Source organism: Pituophis catenifer, unplaced genomic scaffold (assembly GCF_029215685.1).
Source record: "Pituophis catenifer annectens isolate HBS135680 unplaced genomic scaffold, rPitCat1.0.hap2 SCAF_4, whole genome shotgun sequence".
In the NCBI taxonomy this organism is placed as follows: Eukaryota; Metazoa; Chordata; class Lepidosauria; order Squamata; family Colubridae; genus Pituophis; species Pituophis catenifer.
In genome coordinates, this window is record NW_027256884.1 from 27,239,699 (window position 1) to 27,260,644 (window position 20,946).

Here is a 20,946-nt window from a genome sequence, read left to right on the forward strand (position 1 = left end):
CTTCTCTTCTTGATTAGTTTCCACCCATTGCTTCTTGTTCTACCCTCAGGTGCTCTAGAGAATAGTTTGACTCCCTCTTCTTTGTGGCAATCCCTGAGATATTGGAACACTGCTATCATGTCTCCCCTAGTCCTTCTTTTCATTAAACTAGACATATCAAATTCCTGCAACCGTTCTTCATATGTTTTAGCCTCCAGTCCCCTAATCATCTTTGTTGCTCTTCTCTGCACTCTTTCTAGAGGCTCAACATCTTTTTTACATCGTGGTGATCAAAACTGAATGCAGTATTCCAAGTACGCCCTTACCAAGGCATTATAAAATGGTATTAACACTTCATGTGATCTTGATTCTATCCCTCTGTTTATGCATCCCAGAACTGTGTTGGCTTTTTTGGCAGCTGCTGCACACTGCTGGCTCATATTTAAATGGTTGTCTACTAGGACTCCAAGATCACAGTTGCTACTATTGAGCAAGTTACCACATATATGGTACCTGCGCATTTTGTTTTTCTTCCCTAAATGTAGAACCTTACTTTTTTCACTGTTGAATTTCATTTTGTTAGATAGCGCCCAATGTTCAAGTCTGTCAACTTATTCAACTTTTCAAGAAAAAGATAGGGCCAATTGATGTAGAAATCTAGATGATAGATTTCTATTGGAGACATGTTGATGAGAAGAAATACATACTGGTAATTTTTTTATGATTATAACAAAGTCTGTACAACTTTCTGATAAATCTTATGGTGTTGAATAGCAAGGAACATATCTATTTGCTTCTCATTGCTTGTATTTTAAATAGCATAAATGGGAAAACCACGAAGTGTAATGATGTTGGATTTGTCCACTTAACCATGGAGATCACTAAAAAAATAGTTCAGTCTTTCTCAGGCCAACTTATCTTAGTGTTGTTATTGTGGGAATAATATTAGGGAAGATCTCCTAAGGAGGTCCCCTTATTATTATTACTTTTTAGGAAAAAAGTATTCTTTGTTCCTTTTTTTCCCTCCAGGTTTACCCTTTTTAATTTCAGCTTGTTGCCTTGATTTCTGGCACAATATTCAAATTGCTATATGATTTTATAATTGTATTTTAAAATTTTGTTTATTTTAGGAAAAGGAAGTGATTACAATGTGGGATACTAACAGCTGAAAAAATTATTATAGATGTAGTATTACGGCATCTATAATTTTTCTAGAGTAGAATCTTTTCTCATGTGGTGAAACTATTTATAAATGGAAAATGTTTCTAAGAGAATACGAGAAAGAAAGATTCTGCTTTCCTGTAAAAGTGTTGGTATCAATGTAGCAAATGCCAAAGACAATATATTGTCCTCGTATTCTTTTGTTAGGGATGATGAAATTTCCTTCCTCTTTTTGTAGATCTGAACTCGCAGATGAGTTTGGAGCAAATGTCTCACAAGAGTTTCTTCAATCAGATTAATTACTTTAATTTAAAATCCATTGTTAGATCTAAATGTAGATATATAAAGCATTAGAGAACATGCTATTTCAGGGGAAATTTTGAATAAACGAGATGAGCGGTTTTGGTAATATGAAATATAAATAAATAAATAAAACTTTCAAGAAAAGCTAAGAATTGAAAAAGAAAACACCACATTACTGAAAATACAAGGTTATTTTTAGTAATACTTCTGAAATAATACATTTTGAACAGCACTTCATTAGAGAAAACAAATGGCAATAATTTATACAATTGCAAAAAGAGAAGATGAATCATCGTTGGCTCAACATACATGGGCATGAAAAAGCAATTATTTCATGAATCTTAGATTTATTTTTGTAGGCTAACATGTCCAATGTTTGAACCTTAAAATACATCATTTGAAGAAAATATGTTTGCTACATTAAATATTTTAATATAAGTTTCTACTTAATAAAAATAGTAGCTTTTCTGTAATAGCTTTATACCATATAGTATCAATCTTTGTTAACTTTCAAGACTTTTTTTTCTGCTATGTATTCAAAAAGATTGTGATATTTATATCTATATGGATATATATGTGTGTGCGGGTGTGTGTGATATGTATGTGTATGTGCATGTGCATGTATGGGTATGTATATTTTCTTCTGAGTGCGGGCATCAGAATTTCATTTTTTTAATGTGTGTCAGTGTGTTCACAGAAATAAGTGACAACATATTTTTAATCTTAGAAATATTGTTAGATACAAGGAGTTATTAACAAATAAGGGACAATTAAAGGGGAAACGAGACCCGGAAGAATGGGATTGAGATGGATTGGTATATGTGCATGCAAATACAAACACGATATGAAAAAGATGCTAAACTATATGGTTTTTACTTAGAAAAGACAGAGTTGGATAGGATATCACAGGAACAGAGGACAAATTAATTTTAAAAAAATTATAATTTTTTACTTGGCATTGAGCTAGAAGAAGAACAAGTAAAGGAAACAATGATAGCTTGGGCAAAGAATTTTGGATATTCAATTGATCTAGATAAATGGCAACAGTTATGGGAAAGGAACTACAAATTGACAATGTCCGCTGCATATAAAGAAAATCAATATAAAATGTTTTATAGATGGCATATGCCCCCTGAGAAACTGGCAAAAATGTTTAAAGATAAATCAGCTAAATGTTGAAAATGTCACCAGTTACCAGGATCTTATTATCATATGTGGTGGACATGCCCAGAAGCTAAAAACTATTGGAATAAAATTAAGACATGGTTAGAAGAAATGACACAACAACATATTGATTTAAAACCAGAGCTGTTCCTATTGGGTATCCTCCCAGAAAAAAATAGTAAAGAAAATATTTATTTGATTATACATGTAATAACAGCTGCAAGGATTGTGTTTGCACAAAACTGGAAAGCAGAGAAAATACCCCTGGGAGGAGAAGTAATTAAAAAAATTTTAGACTGTGCAGAAATGAATAGATTAACTTTGATAATTAAAGAAAGAGAGGATTCAGAATATTTTAAGATATGGGATCAATTTTACCATTGGTTAGAAAAGATATATAGATAAGTAAACTAATAGTTATGTAAGAAAATGGTATAATTAGAATATTGTACTTTTGGAGGAATGTTGTAATAGATTAAGTGAAAATGAAGACAGAAGAAACAACAAAAAGATGAAGTCATGGAGAAAACACCGAGATGTCACATGGAAGGAATGACTGATGTATTAAATGTTTGTTTGTGTATAAAATAAAATAAAAATTCAAAAAAAAAAAAAAAAAGAAAGAAAGAAAGAAAGAAAGAAAGAAAGAAAGAAAGAAAGAAGTGACAATAAATATTGTTTTGTCTTAAGCATAAGAATGATTAATATTTTGATTTGGCTATTGTGAAATTTAGCAGGTTTTGAATTAACTGAGGTGGAAATATATCCTGCACTTAAGTTTGTGTCAAATTTACATAATGTCAAATAGATTTTACAACTAGCATCTATAGTACTAACAGAAATCCAATGCTATCAATCAGTTTCTACACATAAAGCTTTCATGGGCTAAGCACGAAAACCTATTTTACAAGGAAATAATGGTTTTCTGAAATGTGTATATCCATTTTAATACTAAGAGGCATTTGAATCCCATTTGCTGCTTTTTCCCATTCCCAACCTTTTAAAACTTCTTCAGGATTAATCTGAGAAACTGGAAAGGCTTGGGGGAAATGGTCCAGAATTAAAACTATAAGAGAATATTGACAGGTATGAAGACAGTTTATTGGTCTTCCTGTCTATGAAACACAACAAATGCTGTACAGCAGGGGTCCCCAACCCCCAGTCCGTGGACTGCTACCGGTCCACGGCCCATTGGGAATCGGGCCAAACAAACTGTGGGCAAGTGTGCAAAGCTCCATTTGTGCATATGTAGGATTAGGTTGCACATGAAAAATAATCCCCACCCTTCCCGTCATCGCCAATCTGTGGAGCCACTAAGATTGGTGAGTGCTGCTCTACTTGAAACAGAAGAAAAAAAAAAAAACTACTACAAGGCCTTGCTGTGAGGTTACATAGTTTTCCTTGTACACAGAAATTCAGAGGATATATATTCAGTATAACAAGAAAAATTTCTGAACGTATGATTTATTTGAAGAAAGAAATTGATGATTATAAAAAATTGACTAATATCCAATTGGGATAGGAATGTATTGGACTTGCAATCACACTTAACTAGCATGCAAATATTTCAATTTTGTGTTGCGGTTTCAGGTTGCCTTTTCCTTGTTTTCCTTCCCTCAGTTTTACAAAGCATATTCTGAACAAGTCTTTACAGTCAAATCCCAAACAAATCTGAAGCATTTTTGAAGCTATATTTTTATGCTGTTCTGGATCAGGGGTCCATGCTATCAACAAAACAATTTGAAACAGCTTTCTTAACCAAATGCTTTACTATGGTGAACTTTTCCATGACATGGCCTGTTTTGATACTGTCAGGAAACAGTTTTCAGGAAGCATATGCAAAAACAATAATGTGTGTTGAAAATCTTTCCACTTAACAATATAGAACAACTGCTCTTTCAAATTGTTTTGCTGACAGCATGGACCCCTGATCCAGAACAACATAAAAACAGAATATTGCTTCAAATATGCTTCTGATTTGTTTGGGATTTGACTGTAAAGCAGGGGTGAAATCCAGCAGGTTCTGACAGGTTCTGGAGAACCGGTAGTGGGAATTTTGAGTAGTTCGGAGAACCGGCAATAAATTAAAGATATATATATATATATATCTCCTTCCCCCAGGAGTGCGGAGAGAATGGGGATTTTGCAGTATCCTGCCATGCCCACCAAGCCACGCCCACCAAGCCACACCATGCCTACCAAGCCACGCCCACAGAACCAGTAGTAAAAAAATTTGGATTTCACCACTGCTGTAAAGGCTTGTTCAGACTATGCTTGGTAAAACTGAGGGAAGGAAAACAAGGAAAAGGCAACATGTGAGATGAAGGTACTGGATTAGCAAGATGATTAGAGTGTCCTGAGGAATAGCTGTTAATTATTACTAAAATCAGATCAAGATGAAGAACATTTGTCCATGTAATCTCCATGATTTAAACTTGTTTTGATGACATTTCAATAACTATTGAAATTGGAATTAGAGGAGAAATCCCAAAGACTGCCAATCCGCAGTTGGAGGAGAAATAGCTGGAGGAAAGGGTGTGCCTCTGTGGAGGTTGCTTTCATTTCGTTCATTGTATATTGATAATGTGAAGTTGCAGTATAAAAAGTCTCTCACAAAGTTTGGAGTTAAATCTAGTATTTTTGTAAAAAAGGCCCATAGCCTACTGTCTCCCCACTTCTTTCATTTGCTGACTTTTTACTTCAGTGAAAGAAAGTTAATTGAAAATCTGCATCAGCTCAATGTAAGCCATTACACATTTGAATTTGGATTGTCAAATTGTATTCTCAAATTGTTATTGAACAGTGACTTCAATTCTTATATTATAAAATATAGTGGAGGTTTGTAAATTGTGAAAAGCAATGTATTTAGTACTGATAGAATATTTGTAGTTCAGAGTTGAACTGTAGCATCCTTGCTGCTCTCTTAGCTTTGTGGTTTTTTTGCAGATATTTCATGATGCACTGGATGATGTTACCTGGTTTGGTAATGAAAACATCTGCAGGAAAACCACCAAACTCAAAGGACAGCAAGGACTCCACAATGTTTTTAGTCTTTTAATCAAACGTTTGGGTGACGATAAGGAATCTTTTATAAGAATATTTTAAAATTATAATATAATAATATTCCTTTTATTATGCCAACCCATATTCAATTCAGTAGCATAGAAAAAATAAAATTATATTTCTTTGTGCTTTGAAAAAAAGAACTTCAGAACTTGTTTTTTCCGTATAAGGTCTTGCCTTTTTAATATTTAGTGAATTGTAAAATACAAACAGATGTAACACAATACAGGAAAAGTTAAACACTGAAACAAAATAGGCTGAGTTAAATATGACTGACAGTGAACAAAATATTAATAGTTTTATTGCCTAAACATAATTAAATAATCATAAAAGGGTTCAAAATAATATTAACATTAGAACATTAATCTTTTAGATTTCATTGTCTTTGTAAAACTAAACTATCTTTGAAAAAAAGAACATCAATCCAAATTTTGTTACAGCATTCATCATATTAGGGAAGTAGCAAAGCATTGGTGAAAATTCTTTACATTTTCATTTAATTGTTAAATATTTATTATAAATATTAGAAAGCTATTTCTAATACAGGTAGTTCTTGACTTACAACAATTGAGCCTAAAATTTTTGTTGCTAAGTGAGACAGTCGTTAAGTGACTTTTGTGCCATTTTACGACCTTTCCTGCCACAGCTGTTAAGTGAATCACTGCTGTTGTTAAGTTAGTAACATGGTTGTTAAGTGAATCTGGCGTTCCCATTAACTTTGCTTGTCAGAAAGTTACAAAAGGTGATCACATGACCCCAGGACACTGCAACTGTTAAAAATATGGACCAGTTGCCAGGCGTCTGAATTTTGATCACAACTTCATGAGAATGCTGCAACGGTCATAATTGTGAAAAACAGTCGTAAAACACATTTTTTTTAGTGCTTTTGTAACTTCAAAAGGTCACCAAACAAACTCTTGTAAATCGAGGATTACCTATAAAGCTACTATATTGTAGGTGGGAATTGTGACAGTAATAAAATACTATTGAAGGTTCTAACTTACGTTTTTCTCTTGTTGCCTCTATTAGTTCATTGTTAGTTAGCAAGATCATTTATTTCTTACCCAGTTGTAATAATGGCCAATAACTGTTGAACTATGTTTAACAGCTTTTATGCTTAATTATCCATCTGCAGAAGACTTAGATTTAAGTATTCGTTTCTGTGAAAGTATTTCTATAGGGCTATACATATGAACTGACATGTAACTGTCTTGGTACATTTTCTGAGCTAAATTAATTAAATGAATTTGTTGAATATAATGTTCAACATGCTTTGTAATTAAAAAAAATGTAGATGTGTATTTCCTGGGGTTTTTTTTTCATTGTTAGTATCCTCTATTTATATTTTGCTCTTTTACTAAGTATTTGCAATGGCTAAATTAGTATTTCCAAAATTAATTTTGTCTATATTTTTTTTTAAATGTGGGTGTTATTATTCTTTGAACTAAGTGTACTCTGCTGTATCAACAAAGCATATTTTCTTGCTATAATGATACATAGTGTGCAGTCTTAAAAAAATAGTTTGCTTCATAGTCTTAATTCTGAGGCCTCTCCTTCATAATGAATCTTTCAAAACGTAACCTTTTGTTCTTTTGAACTCCTTCCAATAACATTATTCAAAGACAATATCTCCATGTGGTAGGCATTAGACTATGTGAAGTAATCTTCTTTGACCAACCTATCTGCAGATCACTGTGCTTCTATAACACTTTTCTAAGAAATCATTACCCTAGAATACTTTAGAATTGTATTTCAATCTAGAATGGAAATGTAATATATTTTAAATCTAATTTCACATTCTCCATGCAATTCTAATTGCTGGAACTTAAGGTTTCCTATAGTTTTTTCTAAAGACACCTAGGTATTTGGAGAAATTTACAAGCTCAAAAGTAAACTGTTCTTTTGTTGTTGTTGTTACATCAAAATAGCCTTTGTAGCTAATACCAAGAACAAAACAAAACATATAATTGTGTTTGATGCCATAATATTTTGTCTAGATTCATGATCTAAGGATTAGAAAACAGAACCTTCCTTTAAGATGAAGAGTAATAGAAATAGTTTCTATATATAAATAATTTAGATTGTTTTATAGTAATTTTCAAGCTATTAGCATGAGGTTTTTATGTTAAGAAACTAGAAGTATGTTTCTACAGTTTTAGTACCTAGTCCTACCAATCATTATAATACTAGTTCAAGCTCTATATCAAATATGGAAGATGCAAGATTATATTTAGACCCATACATCAAGTACAGCCACAACAGATTTCCCTGAATCCTTTGGTTTAGAATTGTGAAGTAGACTTTACTCAGCTTCTCTTGAACATGAGAACTTGAATATGGCAAAGAGCCTGGCTTTCTGAGAGACTGATTTTCTCCAATAGCTTCTGCCCGCTCAATGCATTCCAGTGGAATGGCTGTGCTCCAAGTCCACCTCATTAAACATTTCCATCTTGTGGGACCTAGAAACCTTCCCTGTTGTTGCCCCCTTTCTTTTATCAAGAAAGGATAGTTCAAAACTATCCTTTCTTGATAAAAGCAGTAATTCTGTACACTCTTAACTAGGGAATAAATCCAATGTAAATAATGGTATTTAATTTTGAGTAGTCATATCTGGGATTGTATTGCATAGGTTTATGAATATGTATTGCATCTTAAAATATATTTTAATATAAGCATAAAAATCTCTAATCATCAAAAATTTTCCCTCTTTTCAGGCAAAACCAAAGGTAATAGAGCCAATAGACTATGAAAATGTAATTGTTCAGAAGAAAACTCAAATAATCAACGATGGCTTGCGTGAGCTGCTACTTTTTCCATATGATGATTTCCAGGTACTTTTTATTTTTTATGAATGTTGAATTAGATTTATTATACAATACTATAATACTAAGACTTGAAAGAAAATAGATCTACCAGTTTCTAATATTCTACAGCTGTGTGGTTTAGGTACATCATAAAAAATTGAAAAAATGAATCAAGTCTAAGTAAATTTCAAGGGGTTTATTAGTTCACTGGTCATAATCTGTAGTTATTGGTGAAGTATTGTTATCTTTCCATTTTTGAGCTTAACTTGATTGTTAATTATTTCTTTTAAAGTCTTAAACAGGGTAGGACTAGATTACCTGATATGACTCATTTTATATCCCTTCTCAGTTTTGGAAATCTAATCATCTCTTTGGGAAATTAACCCAAAGTCACTTGTGGGTTTTTATGTGATGTGGAAACACAGTTATTAAACACAGCCTTTAGAAACAGATAGCTTAACAGTGGATGGATAAGTGTGTTTGTTGGTCATTTTCCTAGTGCTGTTTGTTTGTTTTTTCCTGGGACATGATCATATTGGTGTATAGATTTATGTTGGCGTTATTGTATATTCTGTTATAAATCTGATTTTCATTGTTAATCATAGTTTTGAAAGTCAACTCCAATTTGTTTATGACATTGTGATCATTAGCCACAAAGAATGTCCAAAGAGACAAGGAGTGTTTAAATGCTCAGTATGGCAAGCAGACTAGTTGGGCTGAAAAATTAACAGGAAAAAAAAGGCCCAAGGCTTATGAAACTATTTTTACTCATCTAAGCAGATTTTGAGCCAGTAGAGAATGTCAACTCTTACATCTACTTTTGATGTAATTGATGAAGAGATATCATTTGAGTTAGCTTTCATCCAACAGAAAGCAAGGATGGAATTTTCAGCATCATAGACATAACAGTGATGACCTATGGTTGTGAAGTGTGCAACCTACGAAAATCAGAAGTGGAAAAACTTCAAAAAATTGAAATTGATTACCTATGAGCTGGAGCGATGATTTACAGAAAAATCTTGGACCTAACTGAATCTTTAAAACACTTATTAATATATAATACATCATGACCCAGACCTTTGATTCAGATTCAAAATCTGAAGTTGAAGAAGTTGCTCCAGGTGAGTGTATGCCTTGTCAGCCTCAGGAGGGACAGAACCGGACATCACATGAGGCTGATCAATCACAAGCACTACCTGAACAGCTGGACCTGTCAGGTGATGATGACATAAAGTCTCCCAGTCCTTGCAGTAGATAGGTGGAAAGAAGTTAGAGCAGAGTAAGTCTGTTAGGTTACTTGCCAAGCAATGGAGTAAACATTCTAATTAGTGACAGTTGGCTGCAGGCTATAAAAAAGAAATGATTTACCTTTGTTCTCTTTGCTGGAAACAATATCTGGTTCATGCATGACTCCTGTGTATGAATTCTACTCTTGGATCTTAGATGCTTGGACTAGCTGACAACTTGGACAGATTCTTGAAACTTTAGATAACTCTTCTGCATACTCCTCTTTGAAAACAAACTTCACAGGCAAGCCTTTGTGGTGTTTGACATTGCTTGCTACAGTGCTGTTGCTTGAAAGTAAAACTCATAATCTCCCCCCAAAAGTATATATTGATTTGTGGCTGCAACCTCAAGCAGGGCACAATACAAATACCAATGTTGGTGTCATTGCTTCAGGCAGAGAACCTATCTGAATAAATATGACTGAAGTACCAAAGATATCATACCAGTTTAACAATGCCAAACTATATGTCACTGCTTGAATAGATAAACAAATGATCATTTTCCTCCTCGATGCTCCGACACTCCACTCATTGGGACTTCTTTCACTTTCATTAAACCGACTGGGTGCCATTCAAAATCTCCTCCACAGCTTGGTCCCGCCCACTTTAACTGCGCATGTCCAGTCTTTTCACTCAGTCAATAGTGACCAGACTGGAGTGTTTTATTCTCTAGACTTCATTGTGTTAAATTAGGCAAATAATTGAAAAGTTTTAATTTTTTCAGCTATTGGCAAAGAGCTACGATCTCACTTTATTATAAGCGCGAACAGCGGTCAGGCGTTTTCCGGCTGGAGCTCCTGCCGCCGGCTTTAATTTAAATATTATTCAGCGCTTTGAGAGAAGTCTGGATTTCCTCTCAACTGTCATTTGCCGCGAGCGTGGAGCTGGTTAACTGGCGCACTGGGAGAACCGCCCTCGCTCTTGTAGTCTCTCTGCGTTTATTTATCAATTTCTAGCGGCTTTGGAGTCCCTGCCTTGCCGGCAAACTCTTTCAGCAGGAGGTTTTTCTTTAGTACTTGGTTACATAGTAGCGAAATGAAGCGCTAACACTGTAAACAATCTGTAAACAGAATGAACAAATAGTTCTAGGCCAAGATGAACTTCAAAATTAAGTTGTTAGTAGTAGTTAGTAGAAAAAGTAATTGGTTGAATTGATATTTAGTCATTTTAAAAATGTTACAAATGACCATCATTCTTGCTATGTTGAGGGAAAATGATTAAGAAGATTGAACAATACAATTAAAATATTTTAGAAACTGTCTGAAGCAGCAATAGAATAAATAGCAATAAATAATGAAACAATATAGGCAGTGGGAGATAGGAATTTATAGATCTGTCAATAATAGTTTGAGGAGAAGAATTGGCAGACTGAAGACAGCTCTGCAAAAAGCAGACCTGACAACTGCAACATGATGAACAGCTACTGATAGATGACCAGCTCTTTTATAATTCCTCTTGTACTTGAGATCACCAACAAGTTCTCCAGACAATTGCTTCTTGTGAGGAGACCACAAATAACAAGTCTCTAGTGGGTTTAGAGGTCTGGGAGATGAGGGAATAAAGATCTTGCTCAAACTACAGTCATTGCCTTTGAAAGAACACTGGGTTCACATATTTTGTTTTCTAATCACTTTCAGAAATTGCTTGTTAATAGCCTTTATTAGGAATTTTGGATTAACAGATTTTATAGCACCAGATGAGTTTCCTTGAATTCTTAGTGAAGGAAGTTTTAAATTCAAGATTAAGGATTTATGTTTTTTGGAATGAACAGCAAAGAGTGATTAAAACTTTGATTTTAGAAAGTTCCACATGGGGGCCCAGATAATTTGAAACAAAGATTTTTGGAATTACTTATTAAAATGCTTTTGTTCTGAAGTTTTTTTAAAATAACAACTTTAAAATTAGACAAAGCAAAAACCATAAAGAAGTAAAGATTACGATTAAAGAAGAAGACATTCAAATACAACTTACAAATACCGAAAAAAACCCAAAATATTTTAACACTGGGCATGTTGAAGAATATTTTTGAACAGTGGATCCAAAAGTTAATTTTAAGAGTTTCTGCCTCTATAGATAGACTCTAAAAGATGTTATACAAAAGGGCAACTTTTACATTACAAAATTGAGACTGATTTGGAAGTGGATTGAAAAGTGATTGGCTACAAGAATGACATAGAAAAAGATATCACACTGGATACTGGCCTACATTTTAAGAATTAAAACAGATATACAAATAACAAACAAAGAGAGTAACCTGGATACTTTTCCTATATTGGATTCATAAATTGTTAAAGCTTTGAAGAATTTTGTAAGAATAGACAAAAAAAAAAAAAGACATTCTAGGACATTATTTGAATAGCTAAAGATCCAGATTGTTAGATGTACTAGGAAGGAATATAAAGTTGGTTTATTTAATCAAGATTAAAATACATATGTTACTTTTGGTAAACTTCTGGTAAATTTCAATGGACTTTTGCTATGCCAGGACTGAATATCTATGGAGACTCTCAATGATCCGCGTCATAGTTGCCCCCAAATTGTTTTTCCAAAAGGAAACTGGACGTTCTTGGGGGTTTTTTTCCCCCCTTGAAAACATTTTGCTCCTCATCTAAAAAGCAGAACTGAAGAAGTTTATTGGATGAGAAGTTAAATGTTTTCAATGAAAAAAATCCTAGAAAGTCCAGTTACCTTTTGGAAAAGTACCTTTGGGACATCAGGACTGAAATGACAATCCTTAAGGATTTGTTAATAGACGGAGATCAGCTATGGGAAGATGATGTGATCTGCTCTATTTTAAGAGGATGTGATAAGTTACTAAAATTGTTTGTACTTCTGTTGAAGGGAGAAGTCATTTCTTTATATATTTCTTCTTTTTCACTGTTATTTTTTCTATTTTTTCTTCTATTTTTGTTTTTTTTCTTTTCTGCACTTTTTTTCCAAATTGGTATTAGATTTGCTCTAATTGTAATTTTAATGAAATTACTTCATTTAAAAAAAGAGTAGTTTTTCTAGAATGATATTCTAAAATGTCTTGGTATGGTACAATTTAAAATCTGAAATGTTATTTGGAATATCATTTTTTTACCTGTTTTATTTGGAAATATGACCATTTTCAGAATAAAATAAATAACATGAATGATAATTAATTGATACATTTATGTGGCTGTTCAACTCAAACTATATGGCATGCATACTTTTATATACATCCCTGGTTATATTTGTTCTCAGTCTTTGAAAAAAAAACGTAATTGGAAACACTTTTTTAAAAACAACAGCTTTATTGTAGAGTTAAACTTTTCATTTTTACATATGATTAGTTTTGCTTAAAGTGTATTTTAAAGAAGGGTGTTCCTCTTTTAAAGGAATTGAACTATTTACCTGTGTGTGTGTGTGTGTGTGTGTGTGTGTGTGTGGAGAAAACTATATTTAGTAGATCCAATAAGAAATATGTTGAACATTTATGGAAGGAACCACATCAAATGCAGGAAACAGGTGTGACTATAAACAATAGGAAGTGCATATGTACTTTAAAAGTCAAACATCTAGGAATTTATTACCAGAACATTGACCCTCTACAAATTTAACGTTGTCTTAAGTTACTTCTAAATTTGGCTGTTATTATGAAGTGTCTCTATCTCCTCCATGCAGTATTTCAGAGACGGGGAGTAGGGGGAAGAAAGGGATCTTTTAATGTTCCATTTATAATTCTCTGTTTTCTAATCTTTCTTTTAATTTTTGCATCAAATTCGTTAAGTGGAAAAAAAAGATGGTAGGACAAAAGCCGTCATATGAAAACAGCCCTAGATTCCTTTAGAGAAAAAAAACCTCTATGATATCAAAATAATCTTTCATGTAATTTATATGCTGCCCAGCTCCCAAATTACTCTGGCAGCTGTAGCTAAGAAGATTTCTAATATTTACATTCTGAATACTTTGATTATAGTAATAATATTTGTACTGAAAAGTACATTGGGATTGGCAACTCAATTGCTAAACAAAGTGGTCATTAAGTGAGACAACACATGACTGTCTTGTTTAGCGGCAGCAGGTCCAACAATCCTGGTTACAGTTGTTAAGCAAATTTCCTACAGTCATTAAGTGAGACATCATGTAAGCATTATGTGCAACTTTCTGTCTATTTTCCCATGGCTTTGGTTGTTGGAAGCCATCTGGGAAGGCCCACCTGATAATAACATGTATGTAAGTGCAAGCACTGGTCATAAATTACTTTTTTCAGCACTTTTGGAGCTTCAAACAGTGGCTAAACTAATGGTTATTAAGCATGGACTACATATATATGTGTATATTTATTTATTATTTAAATTATTACTATAATAATAATTTAAATTATTATTATATAAAATATACTTCTCAGAACAAATAATATTACTATAAAATGTTTGTTAGGCAAAATAATACGGCAATAATTTTTGAATCAATGTACCACAAGTGGGCTAACATAAAGAATGCATCCAACATCTAGGGCCCATTACTGCCATGAGATTGTAATTTGTGAAGTTGTAGATGCTCCAGCATTGTTGTGCCACTCCGATCACCCGCAGTCGCATAATTGTTCTTTCCAACACTCCCTGCCAGCTTCCCACAAAGGAAATCAATGGGGATGCCAGCAGGAAATCAAAAGACTCCCACTCCCATTGCTTTTTTTTGCCCACCTGTGGTCATTCTCTTTATTTAGTTAAGGCGATATCTCTCTGAAATGTTGACCAAATGGGCCACAGGTTGTCCAATAAAGCTTTAGAAATCAACACTGAAATATTCATAATGGCAGTATTGCAGTATCTTTGCATATTATTTTTATATAGTTTTAAGTTTAGAACTAATATATGACCAATGATGTTATATGAATGCAACTAGGATATTCTGATTGGGAGATATACAATTAATTAACTGCTGCAAAAATATGCAATGATATCTGTTGAATAAATTAATGAATTAAATATATGCTTACATGCTTTCTTTTGAAAATATTGCAATGAGTTTAAAACTCAGAAAATATGCACATATCTAAGTATGTTTGAGAAAACAGCAAACTGCACTATCACCATGTGCAAAATATTTTTAAAAATCCATAGGAAGCTTAACAAATAAAAAATTCTGATTTTTTAAAAATAATGCACAAAGAATATGGAAAGAAAACCTGGTCACCAAAAGAAATACATACAGTAGACCAGAACTGAAACAGAAATGTCAGGAAAGCAAAAACTGAAAATGCACTGAAAATGCTGAAAGGTATTAAAAGACAAAAAAAGGACTCAGTATATCTACTGCTGCAAAATGCTAAAAAGCAAAATTCATTTCTATATTTGTTCTCTTTTCTCCAATAGAAAATTTAGTTCTATGAGGAAATTATGACAACAATGAGAAAAATAGGAATAAAGATAAAACTGTTAAAAATCTACTCAGAGATTCCTACTGATTTTGAGTTTAAATGTCCAGGGCAGATGAATTGCTTCCTAGGCCTTAGTTGATTTCTCGATAAACCTTTATGCATTATATTTAGGAAATCCTGGAGAACTAAATACAAATATCCCTATCTTTAAAAACAATAAGGAGGGAATCTGAGGGATTAAGAGTCCCTTCTGTCTGACATCAATACCTAGAAAGACTCTAGAACAGATCATAAAGCAAGTGAGCAGATTTCAAAAACACTGTGGTAATTGCCAGCATGAGCAATTGTTTCCAAATTAACTTTATCTTGGATTTTGATCAGATTGCTTTGTTACTTAGAATATGGAAATGAGGTAGACATAATAGACCTTGATCTCAACAAAGCATTTGACAATAGTACTTGTGACATGCTGATTATAGGCTGAGTAAATACATGTATGGCTACAGGACATTAATTAATAAAGAATGTAGTTGAAGAATTCTGAGGATTTTCATGGATGTCATCACACTGGAGCAAAATTTCAATATTTTTATTAATGACTTGAATGAAGAAGTGAAGGAAGTGCGCTCTAGCCGAGAATACTTTTAGGACAATAGGTATGGATGATGCATCTCTAGTGTAATCAAAGGACTACTATATAGTGCTGTTGTGACTTCTATGCATTTTAGACAACAGACTATATATGTGCCCTGTATTTAATATATTTGAAGATATATTTGAAGGTTTTAGCAAACCCTGGTCTAGAAGTATATTTTCCCAACTAGATGTTACAAATCAGAGCATGATCTAATACCATGTGTCCAGCTCTAGAACCTGCTTGTCTTTCAACTAATTTTTTTTAAATCATTTTTTAAATTCCATCTTTATTATTTTTATAAATAACTCAAGGCAGGAAACATACCAAACACTCCTTTCTCCTCCTATTTTCCCCATAATAGCAATCCTTTGATGTGGGTTGGGCTGAAAGAGAATGATGGGTCCAGAATCACTTAGTAGTTTTTATTATGGGGTGCTAATTGGCAGAAAAATGCTGGTTACCTTTTTTATATGTTAGAACTATAAGGACTAAACCCCACTCCTGTAAATAAAGTTCTTACTGACTGTATTTTTTTCCATTAAAGACTGCAGTATTGAAACGACAACACCAGTATGTATGTTCTACAATTCCAGAGAATGCAGAGAAAGAAGCTTACAGCTTATTTGTAACAGAGGTAATATTTTTTTTTGTATCTTTCTAACATACACCATTTCTGGGCTACAAAAATCTAAATAGTCATTAGATGGCATCAGGTTTCTTATATCTCTTAGACATCTGGAGCTCATCTGGATTTCTGCAGTCCAGAGGTGGTATGCCTAGTTACTTAAGTCTATATTACAATTTGCTTTGTTATTGTAACCAGTCAGAACAACAATAAAGTGTTCCGATTCATCTCCACCCTTACTCAGAGCTCCAGCTGGCTAGAGTAGCAGTCTTGAAGTACTATTCAGTAAGACTTTAGAAGCTGTTTGGAGTTTTGTAAAATTTCCTTCCAAACTAGCTGTTTGGAGTGTGTTGGATATTTAAGAAATAGGCTGTTTCAATATTCTGAATAGATTTACTTTTTGATTTACTTCATTACTTAGTATTTCAGGAACAAAGAAAGAGGAAAAGAAAATAATGCTTTGTTTATTTAATAAATGTAGCATAAAATATAATATAGAGCTCTGGTGGCTCAGCAGACTAATTAACATCCACTTACATCTGCTGCCTGCAATTACTGCAAGTTCAAATCTCACTAGGCTCAAGGTTGACTCAGTCTTCCATCCTTTCTAAAGTAGGTAAAATGAGGACCCAGATTATGGGGTCAATAAGCTGACTTTGTATAAATATACAAAAGTATGAAGGCTATTGCTTAACGCATTGTAAGCTGCCCTGAGTCTCCGGAGAAGGGCGGCATATAAATCAAATTAAAAAAAAAATTACATCTTGAACCTCAGCATTTACTTTGAGTCTTTGTGTTTCAGTGAAAGAGTGGAAGTGGAGATTTTCCTCTTCTAAATTCCTCATGGAGGATATATTTTGAAACCTCACATGATATATCTATATCAATCCAAATCCAGTCGTCTCTCCATTCTAAATTCAGTCTAATTAAATTGCTAGATGGTTGAGCAAGTCAGTTTTCGCACTTATTTATTGCTGTCAGTTGTTCACAATTATGTCTCTTTAAATCACTCTGGCAGACTTCTTGTTCATTCATACAGTAGTACAGACCTATAGGGAGGTTGCAGTACAACTCTCCTTTCTATGAAATACTCATTTCTTAGAATGGTTTTAGAATGTTTTAGGAAATTGAATGCCAAAATAAACTCTACAGGTGTGGTTTAGTTAAAGAGCGTGTTGCTTCTGACTTTAATAGGAGTAAAGAACTTTTTGTCATTCATCATAATTTAATAGAAGTAGTAGTACTTTATTGCATCTAATGATCAGCTCCAAAGAACAAAGAAAAGGAAAACAAATAGTAAGAAAGCAAATAAAAACCACAGAAAAACATGTACAGTATTAGAGAAGTTAAAGTTTAGGATATTTTTCAAATTGTAAAACAAAATGTAGCCAAGTTAAGAGAAATAAAATCACAGTAAACAGATAATAACCATAAATAAAATTGAACTGGAGGGCCTGGCAATCAGGCTAAATGGGCTACTGTTAGCTTTAAGTGGACATCTTTATAATAAGAACAATATAAAAATACAATAATATGGTTTAGTGTTTCAGAACTCCTTCAATACAGGGGCAAAGTGTTTATTCAAATGGGATGAGTTTCCCCTAAAGAATAGCTCCTGCGAGGGCATTAAATCTTGCCAGAATTAGGGTTGTTCTGAAATTTGGGAGCTGCTATTTGGTTTAGAAATCAACCTGGCTTGAAAAAAGGTGAATAACTGCCCAGGAACACACCTCCGAGTATGACAGCCAAGTCTGATTCCAAGTCCCTGGCATGCTGCATCTTAATATACCACCATCAGGATTACATTAAGTGAGAAATCTAGCAATTCCTACCCTAAGATGAATCAAAGTAATGGCTTAAATTAAAATCACAGGAATTAAGCCACAATGGGGGTAAAATAACCTTAACTAATAAGAGAAAAAAAAGGCATCAATTTTCAATTTTGATCACTCCAAACATATGGTGAAGGAATACAATAGGAACCTATCATGGATACTATGAAAATGGCATTGAAAACCACTGAGAGGTCAAGAAGAACAAGAATGGTCTACCCCACATTGCCTTCCCCCCACCCTGAGGCCATCCAAGAGCACAGTCAATGCTGTCTCTGTCCCTTACCTTGGCCTGAATTCTGATTGAAGGCAATCCATTAATCTGTTTCATCCAGAGTCCTTTAAAGCTAAAGTGTGACCACCTCCTTTCCAGAATCTTCCCTAAAAAGGAAAGGTTGGAGACTGGATGTTGTCCAGATTGATCAGGCCAAGCAATGGTCTCTTGAGAAGGGGATGCTCCACCACTTTCTTCAGAAACGGAGGGATTCCCCCTCCCTCAAGGAAGAGCTTACCACCCACCCAATCACACATCCTATCCTGGGCAGCCTTGACCAGCCAGGAGGGGCATGGATCTAAGAGGTAGCTGAATTAAGATCGACAAGAATCCTGTCCATTTCCTGTAATGAAAATTCCTTTTTTTCTTTAATTAGCATAGATATAGCAGTGTGATCAGAGCAATTACTCAAATTACTAAGATAAATGTATTGTTGCCTACAAGAAGTGACCTAAAGTTTATTTTTCGTCCTGATTTAAAGTGTATTAAGACATACATCTCTGACTGGCATGTTGTCAATTTCAAACATGAAGATTACTCAGGAGACTTTCGGCAGCTTCCAAAGTAAGTAATTTTTGTCTTAAGCTTTATATTAATGCTTAGTAATGCTTGTTAACTTTTAATATTTAATGTGGTAGTTTCTTGGAAATTACTTCCATTTCAATTCTAACATGCCAGATTTGGAAACATATTTTTTCAACATGTTCATGGCTTCCAGGTTTAATTTCTTAGGATAATTCAGTCCTGCAGTATGGGTTTCACAAAAACAACATGGAAAGTGTATTTGCAGTTTGTTTTTTCATGATTTCGGGAGAAGCAAGAGTCATGATGCTTATTCATAATTGATCATTAATTTTTAAAATTCCATTTTGAAATCTGAAATCTGAATGCTATATCAGTACTATATACAGATAGTTGCAGAAATGTATGAGGCTGTGTTAACCATTTTCCTATAAAGGCAGAATGTCAGTTCAATGAAGAAAGAAGGAGTTTGACCTTGTGACTCCCGAGGACGTGGACAGGATTCTGGGTAGACTTAGCGCTGCCACATGTTTATTGGACCCGTGTCCCTCCTGGTTGGTGCTGGCCTCCTGGGTGGTCACACGAGGCTGGCTCCAGGTGATTATTAACGCTTCTCTGAGTGAGGGTTTCTTCCCTTCTGCCCTGAAAGAGGCAGTGGTGAGGCCCCTCCTCAAGAAGCCTTCCCTGGACCCGGCTGTATTAGCGAATTATCGTCCAGTCTCCAACCTTCGCTTTGTGGCGAAGGTTGTGGAGAGTGTGGTGGCGTGACAACTTCCCCAATACCTGGATGAAGCTGTCTATCTGGATCCATACCAATCGGGTTTCAGGCCGGGGTACAGCACGGAAACGGCATTGGTCGCATTGGTTGTTGATCTCTGGAGGGCTCGGGACAGGGGTTGTTCCTCTGTCCCGGTCCTATTAGACCCCTCAGCGGCTTTTGATACCATCGACCATGGTATCATGCTGCGCCGGTTGGAGGGGTTAGGAATGGGGGCACTGTGTTGCGGTGGTTCTTCTCCTTCCTCTCTGACCGCACACAGTCTGTGTTGGCAGGGGGACAGAGGTCGACCTCAAGGCGCCCTGTTTGTGGGGTGCCGCAAGGGTCGGTCCTCTTGCCCCTCCTGTTCAACATTTATATGAAGCCGCTGGGTGAGATCATCCGTGGTTTTGGGGTGAAGTTTCATCAGTACGCTGATGATACTTAGCTGTACATCTCCACCCCGGACCACCCCAATGATGCCCTTGACATGATGTCCCGGTGCCTGGAGGCTGTGCGGATCTGGATGGGGAGAAACAAGGTCAGGCTCAACCCCTCCAAGACCAAGTGGCTGTGGTTTCTGGCATCCCGGTATAGCCAGTTGGCGCCATCGCTGACTATTGGGGGTGAGATCTTGGCCCCCTCAGAGAGGGCTCGCAACTTGGGTGTCCTCCTGGATGCACGGCTGTCTTTAGAAGATCATATGACGGCTGTGGCCAGGCGGGCTTTTTATCAGGTTCGCCTGATTTACCAGTTGCGTCCCTTTCTGGACCAGGATGCCTTGCGCACGGTCACTCATGCCCTCGTCACTTCCTGTCTGGACTAGTGTGATGCTCTCTACATTTGGCTCCCCTTGAAGAACACTCGGAAGCTCCAACTGGTCCAGAATGCGGCCACGCGGGTGATTATGGGAGCGACACGGCGCACCCATGTAACACCTCTCCTGCGCGAGCTGCACTGGCTCCCGGTGGTCTTCTGGGTGAGATTCAAGGTGCTGGTTACCATCTTTAAAGCGCTCCATGGCTTAGGACCTGGGTACCTACGAGATCGCCTTCTGCCACCGATAGCCTCCCACCGGCCAACACGCTCCCACAGAGAGGGACTCCTCAGGGTGCTGTCGGTCAAACAATGTCGACTGGCGACCCACAGGGGGACAGCCTTCTCTGTGGGGGCACCTGCCCTCTGGAAT

General features: G+C 35.2%; 1 protein-coding gene across 6 annotated transcripts in view; it reads left to right on the plus strand.

The window, feature by feature from the left end:
* The window catches only part of DOCK9 (dedicator of cytokinesis 9), a 116,791-nt gene that overhangs the window by 26,535 nt on the left and 69,310 nt on the right, over nt 1-20,946 (plus strand). For all 6 annotated transcript variants that reach the window (XM_070944091.1, XM_070944090.1, XM_070944093.1 and 3 more), the window contains exons 2-4: nt 8,385-8,501; nt 16,292-16,381; nt 18,960-19,042. In XM_070944091.1, the coding sequence (XP_070800192.1) occupies nt 8,385-8,501; nt 16,292-16,381; nt 18,960-19,042 (290 nt within the window). The remainder of the gene's footprint in view (nt 1-8,384; nt 8,502-16,291; nt 16,382-18,959; nt 19,043-20,946) is intronic.